This window comes from Lepisosteus platostomus, chromosome 14 (genome assembly GCF_059453375.1).
Source record: "Lepisosteus platostomus isolate fLepPlt1 chromosome 14, fLepPlt1.hap1, whole genome shotgun sequence".
Taxonomy (NCBI): Eukaryota; Metazoa; Chordata; class Actinopteri; order Semionotiformes; family Lepisosteidae; genus Lepisosteus; species Lepisosteus platostomus.
Genome location: NC_142624.1, coordinates 27755642 through 27768415, shown reverse-complemented (window position 1 = coordinate 27768415; position 12774 = coordinate 27755642). Strand labels below are relative to the sequence as shown.

Sequence of the window (12774 nt, the reverse complement as noted above, 5' to 3'; positions counted from 1 at the left end):
CCTACAGCACATTATGCTGCACTGATTAATTATTAACATTGTTTTTAATTATTCTTAGTAAATGAATAACCTTAAAAACAATAAATTTGATTTTATAATTGGAATGACGGCTAGTTATGCTGGTTTTCCTTCACATCATTATTAAAGTTTATTCAGTTCTTAGAACTAAAAATTAATATTTTATGATTTTATGGAAACCTATCATGTGGAACTCTGCACAGTTTCTTGAAGTTAAAGTAATTAATTCGCAATATATGTTCATAGTTAAGGGTAGTTGGTCATCTTAACAAATTCCTCTTGGTTAATTTAAGCATTTTGAAAAAAAGAGCAAATGGTCACTTCTGATAACAGGGACTTAGAGCAGGGCAGAGCATAACAGATGTCCTCCATAGATTGCAGTATATCCAAGAACATGACCAGTCACAGTTCTCTGATTTTTCTTTTACAGTTTAAATGATGAAGAGACCTTCCATGAATCGCTCCATATTCCCATTCCAACCAATGTCTTTGCTGTCCACAAGCATATGTTGTATACACTGTACACACACAGCCTACGTACATACAAAATACTGTAAGTCATCAAAAATTATGAAACAACAAGAGATTAACTCAAATATTTTTAATGATCAAAAAGTAATTTCCATAATTTATAACTACTGCAAGCTCTTAAACATTCCATATACCTAAGAGATGTTGTTTGTGGGATGTACAGATTATGCATGTACACAGACATACCACCCCTATATTGCGGATATTGGAGTCCAGTCCTTATACAGTATACTGTATATCGAGGATAGTGACATGATACAGTTGTAGTAGCAGGCAGTCACGGCTGTCTAGATCCAAAACTAAATCTGCTACAGTACACACAGTAGTTACCAAGGATGAAATATACAGTACCTAAGGAGACTAAGAATTATATTACTAATAACTAGGCAGAGTATTTCGTGAGTAGAATAGTAAGACTTTTTCCGATCAAGCTACATAATGTCCTTGAACAGCAAGCAAATCATACAATTTAACCAACACAACGAACAAAAGCAATCCGATTCTCACTTCCAAAAGACTAAAATAATAACAATCATTTAAATACATTTCAATCGTGTTTATAAAAGAAAGAAAACTACTATCCTGTATGTCGTGTCCTGGGCGATGATCAGGCTCCAGAAAAACCGGACACCTTGTGTCAGAACAAGTTGGCAAAGAGCGGAAAGTAATCAAGTACACTGAGATTTGGAAATGTTTATCTTTTAATAAAGTGTAATCATGACATTTTCAATTTGACAAAATTAAATTACTAAACCGCGTATTTTAAGTTACAGTCGCAAACATTTAAACGTTACCTTTTTATTATCCGCTGAATACTAATTCTTAGCGCTAATCTGCACTCACCCAGCGGATCAAATTCTAAATGATCAGCTGTTACAGATCCGATCAGTCTCGGGCGATGTTATTAAGGAATAAGAAATGTAAAAAGCATGGGATGTCAAGATCAATGGAAAACAAATATAAATAGTGATGCTGATTATGATTGCTTGTTTTGGTTTTTAGTGATTGTTAGCAAGATGCGTCGTTGTGATTTTCAGTTTAAACACGTTATTGCCTTCAGTTGCAGAGCAACTTCAACTTCATTCATTGTGAATGTACAGCTAAAGGCACAATTATCCACTGGGTACAACAGTACAATGCATGTGCTTTACCAGTTACAGGACTGTACATCAGGGCCGACAGCGTCACTTTCACAGTTCTTAAAAATCACGAAAAGTATTAAGGTTTTTCGCGTGGCAGTCACTGTTAAGTGGGGGGTAAATGCGAGCAGCGCACAGTTTATTTTCTAGCAATAATACTTTTCCAGTTAGCGCTACCTTCACAGCACATGCGTAGAAGTGCAAAACGTAGTTACTGTACTGAACATTTTTAAACAATACGTATAAATATGAGAACTGCGCTAAGATGGAAATCGTGTACAAGACGTGCAATAACATACAATATGTAAAACGTAGAGTTTTAAAACCAAAACGAAACCATACTACTTTCTCCAAACTTATTGAAAACTTTGGATATCGAAATATTTTACCATCACCAATTTATTGGTTGCTGTCGTACTCATCAAAGGATAAGCATTTTTTCGTCACGGATACACTTTTTTGGAGTGACACTGTCCTTTTTGTTGTGGACACCGACTATTTAAAATAGCTTGGTGTGCCAGGACTTGCTTTCCAATGTACAAAAAAAAACAGTTTAAAGTTTATTTTGTCACAGGCAGCGCAAAAATGTCACGGGACAGTAGTTTTGTATTGGATTTCGTAAATAGAAAAATGTATTTACTGTCAGCTTTAAAGAACACATACTGTACTGTACTCTGATTTGTTTTCGTCCCCGGTTTACTTGCCAACTTATAAAATCGCGAAGCATCTTCCTGTTTCGCCTGTAGATAATAGCATCCAGGTTTCTTTTTCTAGTGACACTTTATTTTTTGCATGTTGATAAAGCAATATGTAATCACCCAATAATTCCAGTTAAACACCATATACTGTACGCTGCTTCAATCTCTCGTTGTTCATAATAAGGTAAGGAGACACATAGAGAATTACAGTAGCTAACAAACTATGCAGTCACTTCCCTTGCCTACTGTAGATACAGTATACCCGAATCTGCGATACAAAGGCTGGATGTACACACTGTACATAGCATGCATTTAACATACAGTATACAGTATATGTATTGTATACTGTATGTAAAAGCACCAGAGACAGTTCATTAATAATTTCCTATTATGTTAAATAAGGGTACCTTTAAAAACAATCTCTCAATAAACATTAAGAAACACTGTTGGTACCTTTAGGCTTTCCAATCATGGGTCTTTTTTACATTTAGCTGCATTCTCCAATACTGTACATAATTAAACCATTAACAGAGCTCATAATTTAATTATAGCTTAATTATGGTTATATTAAATTCTTGTTTAATTAAATCATACATTGAAGAAAAACGTTTAGTGATTTACACATTGTCATCATTGTTTGACAATGATTTAAGAGAACACAAAAAGTCTAATTAAGTAATTAGTTCAATTATAAGTTTCAGCAATTGTGAACTAATCTGAATAATATCCAGGGGCCTTGAAAATGATAGCTGAGGAGTCCTGTTACAAAAAATAATAACTTAAAATGAGAAAATTGGAAGCACATCTACTTAAATAAAGCATAAAATAACTCAAACCATAAGTAATATTTATTGTTCCAAGCTTGGCTATGTACTGAAGGCACAGTGAGAAGCCCAACAATTTTAATTTGCCAAAAATGATCTTATTGTCAAAAGAAACGAAGGACAACACAGACAACAAAGAATTCAGATTTTTTTCAGTAAAAACCACTGAATATAGGAAAAGCCAAGCAAGCTGATTTTCAAGATTGGCTGAAAAAGTGATTTAATTTACTTGACTTTCAAAGGCACTTATAGAAAAGAGTTCATCTTTCAGCCCAACAGTTTAGATACTAGGCCTCGTAAAACTTAAGTGATGGTCTAAAAACCATCTGCTTTGCTACTTTGCATTGTACTGTACATATCATCCAATTCAAGTAATGATCATCTAATAATTACAATCATACAGCATAGTGCTTTACCTCACATGGTACTGTATGGCAAAAGTGTTTTACAACTAGGACAGGATTCACTTTCATTCACTACTGAAGTACTCTATATGCCAGCTGAACTGCTACAAAGAAGATCAGGTGGAGAATTGAGATGGTATTTTGCCAATTGAAATAAGAGAAAATATTAGCCAGGACACATTGTATAAACCAAGAGTAGAATTAAGCCTGGAAACAGGGGTTAACAACCCTGTACTTACAAAGGGTGCGCTTGAATATACAGTATAATGACCAGGTAGTTAAGACCTCAGTGTAAGGCACTACAACACAGTTCACCCAGTCACCATACTGGAGCATTGGTTTTGAACTACACTGGTCTACCAACACCACTTATGCATCATGGTTTTGGTTTTCTTCAGAGGCCTCCTGTCTCAGTATTGACCGGGTCTTGCTAAGCTTCTGAGATCTGACAACATCAGGCTACAATGCAGTAAAGCTGCACTCCAGAAAATGAGTTCCTTCATTATTAGCCTCATCATCCAATGCAGTGTAGCACTTCCATACTCCACTGGTGACTGCCCACATGTATGCAAAAACATTTATTTTAGATGCTTAAGATCTAACAATTTTTTGTATGTGCACTATGCACATAAATTAGAATTTCATAAGTACCATTACAAAACCTATTCATAAGGCATGTTTTCCATGCTTAGGAATATATTATTGTTTTAAGTTAAAAAAAATAATCGAATTCCTTTTCCCATACAAGGTTATGGGAGAAAGAGTGCTGCAAACAGAAAAGTCTAAACAATTTAATACTTTTGATAGTTATGAAATTTCTTCTTTCATAATTTCTTCAGTGTATGTTACAGTTAATGCCCTGTTCCACGTCTTCTATACTAATTCCAAGAAAACAGGTAGTGATGGCACTACTATTGACTGTTGACTGAACAGAAATGTCAATACAATATACAAGTATGTTCATATATGATACAGTATATGATCAACAGACCTAAATGTTTCTCTCGTTGATCATGTGGAAAACGCCACCACAAACATTTGCATTTTTTAAAAAGTTAAACCATACAGTAATGCAACGTTAGCAAAATAAAATATTTTTCTGCTTTTACTTAGAAAGTGTCACTTACAGTATAATTAAAATTGTAACACCATTGCACCAATATGCAAAATATACATCAATTATACACAGTTCAGTGATACTGTACATAATAACAGTCGAAATGCATATCTGGATTATAGGCAATTTGGCTGCAGTCTGTATTAGCTGATATTGTAATGATTGATAGCTGTAAACTTTGTTCAGTTTTATTTCTTAAAATTCCCTTGGAAATAAAATTTTATTTTATGTGCGATTCATTTCATTTTTGCAATTTGCATATTGACCTATTTTCACAATGATCTTGCGGACACGCAAAACCCCTTTCATTGTAAGAAAAGGATATGAGTAAACATCCTTGTGTTCTTCTGAACAAGATTTAAGCCTGTTGCATCTTTTGGTATCAGAGTTCATTTATATAATGCTTGAATAATGTTAAAGGGAGATGTTATATCAGAAAAACATCCTTGGGATCCAGGAACATGAGTGAATATCCTTGTGTTCTTCTGCACAAGATTTAAGCCTGTTGCTTCTTTTGGTGTTAGAGTAAATTCTTATACTGCTTACATAATGTTAATGTTAAGGGAGATTTTATATTAGAAAAACTAACTGCTGGTAAACGTATATGATTGACAGAATCTGTGCTGACCGGAGATTTAAGTACAAAGGTAATCCATCATTTCAATTTGAGTCATTAACATTTTTAATAAAACTTTAAAACAATTCAGGCGTTGCAAACCACAGTTTTGCACACATGAAGGTAACCTTTTAGAAGAACTGCTTTATTATAACACAAAGGAATAATATGGATTTGACTAGTTTTAATTACAAGTTACACTTGGGTAAAAACAGTAAAATTATAAGGGAAGTATATTTACCAGTATATCAAATGTCTTTTTGTGAAAATGAAGACTTTTTTTAATTGGGCCTAAGATGGCAAGTTACTGTAGACATGACTGCTGCTGTGATGTCTAACTTGTGGACATTCGAATGTTATAAAACCTTATGATGACAATCATTTTTGCATACAAAGAAGCATGTTAATAATTAGACAAAGAGACCCAGAATGCAATTAATTAACAAAGTCTTACCTATGCCTAAGTGGGAGATGTGCTCAAAGAGTGTCCAACTATGGTCATCGACGCAATGGTTCTTTAGAATGAACAACTGGCATATGTCCCGAGCAGTAAAATCACTGGGTACTTCTAATGCTCGACTCGTGTTATCCTCATTATACACTTTGATTACCTGAAATGAAAACATTAATTTATATTTATATATGTGCGTGTCCATATAATTAGCTTCACCCACATGTTGGGAATTAAAGTTTCTTGCTATCTTATATAAAATTCTAAACAAATATTTAAAAAAATATTAAAAGTTAATACTCAGAAGGTTTTATCTTTAGTAACCTTTGCACACAGTACATCAATACCTCATACAAGAGAACAGGAGCAACCCCTCATATCATGAACAAACAAACATACACTTCCTTACAAAGGGAATGTGCTTACTTTCTATCCCCTTCTTACCTGATGTGATTTTCAGGCCTATATCAACTTAGTTTTAGTATTATCAGTTCATCACAAGCCTGCCAATGCAATAAAAACTTCACATTTAGAGTTTAAATTAAAACGGTGTATCACGATCGCATAGTAAAACCTGAATTTTCACTAGCTGTGCTGCACCAACCTAAAATAAAATAAAAATGCCGCACCAACATAAAATATTTCATTCTCCTGAGTGGTTAATCAAACATCCTTCCAAAGGTCTGTATCTACAGTAACATCATGATTTAAAATGCAGGGATAAATAAACATTCAAAGATTCACAACTGAATGATTCATACAGTATACAGTACTAGAGGCTATATTTGTAAAAACTATATATTTTACTTACCAGTGTATTTGGAGACAAGAAGACGTGTGAATTTTGGCTAGCTCTGCAGCTGATGTAAGTCTGAGTGCACAGCATTATAAAAAAGGCTTTGTGCATTAAACATAGAAACATACATCAGACACCACTATGTCAGCTGTGAAGCAACCTACTCTTTACTGCAGCAAGCTGAAATGAGGTGATTATAAAAAGCTGCCTCTTAGCAGAACGGTTTCCTGACTCCACAGATACATGTCACAGAGTCTCTGCCCAATCACCTGCTACCTTTTCAAGTAAAAAAAGCACAGGATGAGCCTGCTCAACACCAGAAAAAAGTCACAAGGCTCGCTCCACCTCCTTATTCGCATACCCTTGACAAGTATAGTTCTTCGCATAAAGCACTGCATGAGTCCTCAAGAAATTACAAAGGTAATAGTTAAATCTAATGCTAGTTGGGTCAACTCTGTCCAAAGTTGATGGGAAAGGGGGAGGGAAAGAGTCTCAGTATAGATCAACTTGCTGCCACGGTCTTTGTGCTTCACTCTTGGTTTAAGGCGGATCGGCAGGGCAGGACAAGCCAGCCTGCTTTTGTACAAGAAAAGAGGTCACTGTGTTCCAGCTGGGGCAGGGTTAGTACCCTTCAAGAGCTACCAGCGAATGAAAACCTTCAGCTATGACATCATCCCTAAATGAGGTAAACGATCTGCTATTTAATCAGTCAGTGTGGAGATTTACAAGACAAAAAAACTTAAGGATCTCCATTTGCAGGCACCTAACAAAAGCCAAGGGCTGATTTACTGAAACCTCTTTCACAGGCAGTTTTGCTTGCATGATCTATCAGTTCTTACTAGAAAAAAATGGAAGAGAGTAATAATGTCTTAATTGCTGTTACAAAGGACTCCAACAGTGAAAGATATAACACGACTGCAAGATGTCAGGACTAAAACAATCCCTGATATAAAATTCTGCGATACCGTCAACATATTTTCAGTTAGATGTTAGTTTATTTAAAAAAAAACTCCCACAAAAGATAGATGTGGGAATTGCATCTAGGCGTAATTCCAAATTTGTCCCTGTGTGCATTTCATTTCCTGAGACATTGCCAAATCAAATCTCAGAGCTATCATATTTCATGAAGAACAGTGCCGTGTTTGTAACAAGGTGTAGAACTTATAGTGCACCACTAGGCTGTCTTAGGTTGATTTTTCATTAATTCAAAATGGTTAACAATTATTGATTTTTTATTTGTTGAAAGAGAAAATGTGTATTTATAACTAACATTCAAAGGAGCTTCTTCTGTGCCTAAAAGGCTAGTAAAAGTAGCAGATTGTCATAACTCAATGATATTTCAGAAAACCATTACTGTTAATTTAACAAGAACATGCATACTACTCATATAATTTGAAATGATATATTTTATTAGAGCTTGCTATTGCATTTGATAAAATATACAGCTCACAAACCATTTGTAGTTATTTTTTGTCATTATTTTTTTCCTCTACAACAATTAATTGGACGTCAGTTGATCATTTTTTTAATGTGGGATACAAATATGTGGTGCTGGATGTTTCCACAACTCTAAAAAATAGAAAATAATCATTGGTAATGGTGCAATGGTTAACTGGCTAATATTAAGCCTGAAAAGATATTCAGCAAACCTCACAGAAGGCTAGAAAATGTGCTGCACAGTAATGTTAAAATTCTCTCCTCATTTAAACCTTTTCCTCAATAAAACATAATTTTACCACATTATACAAGGTTTGTCAGAACAGTCAGAAAACATTAGGATGAATGACTGTTACTAAGGGCTGTTGCTAAGCTATTGCTTCCTTGCAGGCTGCCTTCATCTGAAAATGAAAAAGAAACTTTTCTTGAACTTAAGGAGGTTGACAGGTACAGAAGTTAATACTACTGGGAATTTAAACCCAATGGTTTTTTGCGAATTTGTGCCGTGATACCCACCAAAAATAATGGAAACATTCTGCATTTGTACTCTGTGAGTTCTGACAAACATTTGATTAAGGGATACAAAATAAATTGATACAGTATATTCTGCACTGAGCTGTATACAATCTTTGTTCCTTGTTTAAATTCCATGTTATGTGCACTGCATTTTTGCTTGTAACGTCAACTATATAATTTTACTTAATTGTGGTTTAAAGAAATTACAAAAGCCTTCAAACTGAAAAATTACAAATAAGCTCTGTGTTTGCTGATTAAGAAAAGTTATACAAGGAACTTGTACAGCTGCAAAAATCTGCAGAAATCTAAATCTAGGACCTACAGTACAGTAAGTTTCATTCTGATATGTGTGTACTTATTATTTAATTGTTCATTCCTGAAGAAATCTATTAATGGAAGGAAAGCAGTTAAAAGAAATAATAAATAAATAAAATACCACATGTATAAGGCATATATTTAATCCAATTTGGGGAAACCTACAAATATTACCGAAACTACAAACAGACCAACTTAATATGAGAAAGTTTAACATCCAAAGTAATTATGACATTAGTTACTCATCACAGTAATTTTACTAATGAGCACCTTGAAGCTAGTAAATTTAGTACATTCTTTTCTAATTAGAAAGCTACTAGAATTCAAATATCCTTTGGTACTTCAATTGAGACAAGAAAGCTTTCAGTAGTTTGTGCACTTTAAACAGACATGTAAGCGGTGGGATTGGCAGAAACACATCCTGCAAAATGTTCCAGAAATCATGGTTAATTTTCAACTAGCCACCTTAAATTACTTGACCTTCCAGTTCTTCATCAAATCTCACCCTACTGTATGAAATGAAACATTACTAGTATAATGAATAGTTACAGCTCAAAACCTTTGGTAAACCATTGATAAACCACAAGTCAAGAAGAGTGTCATGGACAAAGGCATGTATCAGGTACTGTACAAGAGAAAACTGTAAAAAATAAAACAATGTTTTGTAGGGTCTATATTAAACAAGGAGATGGTAACACAGTGGTTGCAGTTATTTTGCTTGTATACAAATAAAGGAACTAGGAGAAAGAAAGGTTTTGAAATCAGCCTTCTCAGTAGCCAACTTCAACCCATCTGAAATCTTGTAGGATCACCTAGCCAGAGGTGTGAAAAGTAAGACAACAACCAACTTAAATATGCTGTGGGAAAGGATTAGGAGTCAATGGTAAAAATAGGCATCTGCATGCTGGTAAATTGTTGTGAAAGGATGCCAAGAGTATGTTGCTGTGCAACTGCTAGCAATGAAGAATATTTTGACAGAAAAGTATGCAATAAAATGCCAGCAAATCATATCCTCTTGTCTTTTCATTTGAGAAGGCTAATTTTTTTAATATCCAAGTTTTCCTGGTGTTTATGTGATGTGCACACTCTGGCAGGCTACACGCACACTGTAAACTCCTCAAAGTATTTAGAAAAACAGATGAAACCGTTAGTACAAGATCATATAAAATTAACATCTTATCAACGGTATACCTTATTCAGAGGTCCCTTATCTCAACTGTGATTTAAAAAATACAGACCACGGACAATAAAACCTCCCTCCCCCAAAAACAGATCCTTAAATGCTTCAGCCAGAATTGTGTGTGACCATGCTATTCACAGGCATATGTGCCCAAACATTGGTCATTGTATTTTTTGCTTCTGTGAGAGACTTACTAGATCACATGGTATGGTGGTAAGTTGTGGGAAGTTTCTCCTCATCTGACTATGGTTAGAAGTTTAACTCGAAAAACTAACAAGAAAAGCCAAGTACTCTTGCAGCTTGGAATCAATCCAAGAGAGTTTGTCCAACGAGATCTCACACTATCGTTTATAAAGAGGAAATTCAGATGATGGTATCTGTCCAAGGACGGCACTTTGGTGCTTTGGTTAGCCTTGCTGCCTCACAGAGCTGGGGACCTGGTTTCAATTCTGGACCTAGGTTGCTGTCTGCGTGGAGTTTATATGGTCTTCCCATATTTGTGAGGGTTTCCTCCAGGTGGTCCGGTTTCCTCCCACAATCCAAAGACAAACAGAACTGGTAGGTTAATTAGTTAGTCTGCCCTGCAGTGGACTGGCGTCCCTTCCAGGGTGTACTCTGCCTTATGCCCACTGCAGTCCAGTATAGGCTCCAGCTTCCCAGTGACAATGGATGAATGGACGGGTGTCAGGGATTATTACAATGTGTACTGGTAATACTGGTCCCACACTATGACTTGAATGTCAATATGATGCATTAAGGTCACAGAAAACCTTTCATGCAATTACACAGTCATCTCGTGCCTCTCCTTTTCCAGGACATTGGTGCTAGTACTGTATATACTTTCCCATGCCGCCTCCATATGAATGTTCAATTTTATCAGTAAAACAAGTCAATGCCCAAAAATGTGAATTGCAGTCGAAACCACTGTTTTGTTAGGATTTACAGATGTGGCCTATACCAGCATTTTGCCTCGAAGATAAAAAATTTGCAGATGGCTCAATATTGTCTGCTGGGACATAGACATGGACATGGACACCATTGGCTCCTTTATACTGTATATATACTGAGTTATACTTTGTACCCTATGATTAATAGCAACTGCCTTTATAATACACTGTAACTCTAAAAGGTGTTCCTTCAAAGATACACATATGTGGCTGTTGCAATGGTCAAAGATAGTCATCTGCCACTGTTGATCACTTATAAGGGTGAAACAGCTGTCTGTAACTTCTGTTTTGGACTTTATATGTGGAATTAAGAACATAAGAACAAACAAGACGGGACAATTTAGTCTACCCAGCTTGTTTGGTTTTTAGATGCCCACTATTCTGTGGACTGTTTGCGAGAGTAGCAATATCTTTTTCGTTCCATAAATACCACAATTATACACAATATTCTGAATGAGATTTAACTAGTGCATTGTATAGTTTTGAATGGTATTCCATGAACATTAAATACAGTAAATATCGGAAAATTGGCTGCATTTTCGATTGCTTTACTAATGTGTCCATTAATGGGAGCAGCCCTGCTCTTCCCCTGTAAGAATTTGATCATGGTTGCTTAGAGACTCACAGCATATCTAAAATACCACTCCCTAGACAATGGAAAACGCCAAAAGACCTCTGCTTTCAGTGAATTCTACACTGTTACAAGAGAGTAATATCACCTTCCTTAAAAGAATCAGTGCCACTAAGCTCTGTTAAATCAAATTGAACAGCTAAGTCTTTCTCATTCGTAATATCTTTAAGCTCAGTGTTTCCCTGTTTATATGTATAATTTATATTTTTGCAACCAGCTTACAACACCCTGCACTTGCCTACTTAAATATAATAAAGGTGTTTATGCAGTTTTGAATTCAGTCTCTTTTTGAATTTTCTTTTTGCAGTTTCTACAGCATTAACCAGTTCTCCTAGTTTAGAAAAATGTGTACCTTTGCGAGTTTACTAACTGAATCCAGATCACTGATATAGATTAGGGATATTACTGGTTCTAATACAGATCCCTGAGGTACTCCACTAATTAAATCACACCAATTTGAGCATTCTCCCTTTACCTGTACCCTTTGGTTCATATACGGTAATTTTCAAGTTTATTTAGACAGGTCCTGTTTTCAGTATCATGACATGGTGAGAGTTGCTTTTCATTAACATTTCCTTAACTCACAAAAACTGCCAGCACATAAAAAAAGCTTTTGAGTAGATGTTCCTTGAAATTTCCTGGACAGGACAACAAAGAATGCCCATCTTTACTGCATCGTTTAACAAAGAAACATTCCAAATATCCTATTAGCTACAGATGTTTCATAGATCAATAAAAAACCTAGTCAGATGTCTGGGATAGGCAGATGTTTCTTATTCTTTCTAATAAATATAATATGGTAACTAATTAAATTATATTGTCCTAACAGGAAAAGATCATGGTCCCATTCTCCTGTGAGGCTCTCTAAACACTATAACTCTAAAAGAGGTCCCTTGCAGCACATGTAGAGTGCCTTGCCACACTTTTCAGATTTTGCAGCTTTAAAGCTTTACAATCATGAAACTCTGAAAAAGCAATTAATATTTGTTATGTACACAACCTACTCCACACATTCAAATTGAAAAAGATGGGAAAAAATATATAGATTGTAACTGTCCTGATTGAGATGTTGTAGAAAAACACAGTGCTAGAGAAAAGTGTGAAGAAACCTAATATCCTTTTGACCACTGTGAAATCGATGTTTAAGAAGTGTA

The 12774-nt window shown here is 35.2% G+C and overlaps 1 protein-coding gene across 4 annotated transcripts in view; it reads right to left on the bottom strand.

The window, feature by feature from the left end:
* The window catches only part of grb14 (growth factor receptor-bound protein 14), a 58297-nt gene that overhangs the window by 17613 nt on the left and 27910 nt on the right, over positions 1-12774 (bottom strand). For 3 of the 4 annotated variants that reach the window (XM_088605442.1, XM_088605440.1, XM_088605441.1), the window contains one exon: positions 5802-5958. In XM_088605442.1, the coding sequence (XP_088461568.1) occupies positions 5802-5958 (157 nt within the window). Of the gene's footprint in view, positions 1-5801; positions 5959-6609; positions 7874-12774 lie in introns of those variants that run through there. The other variant, XM_088605444.1, reaches the window with a different exon arrangement.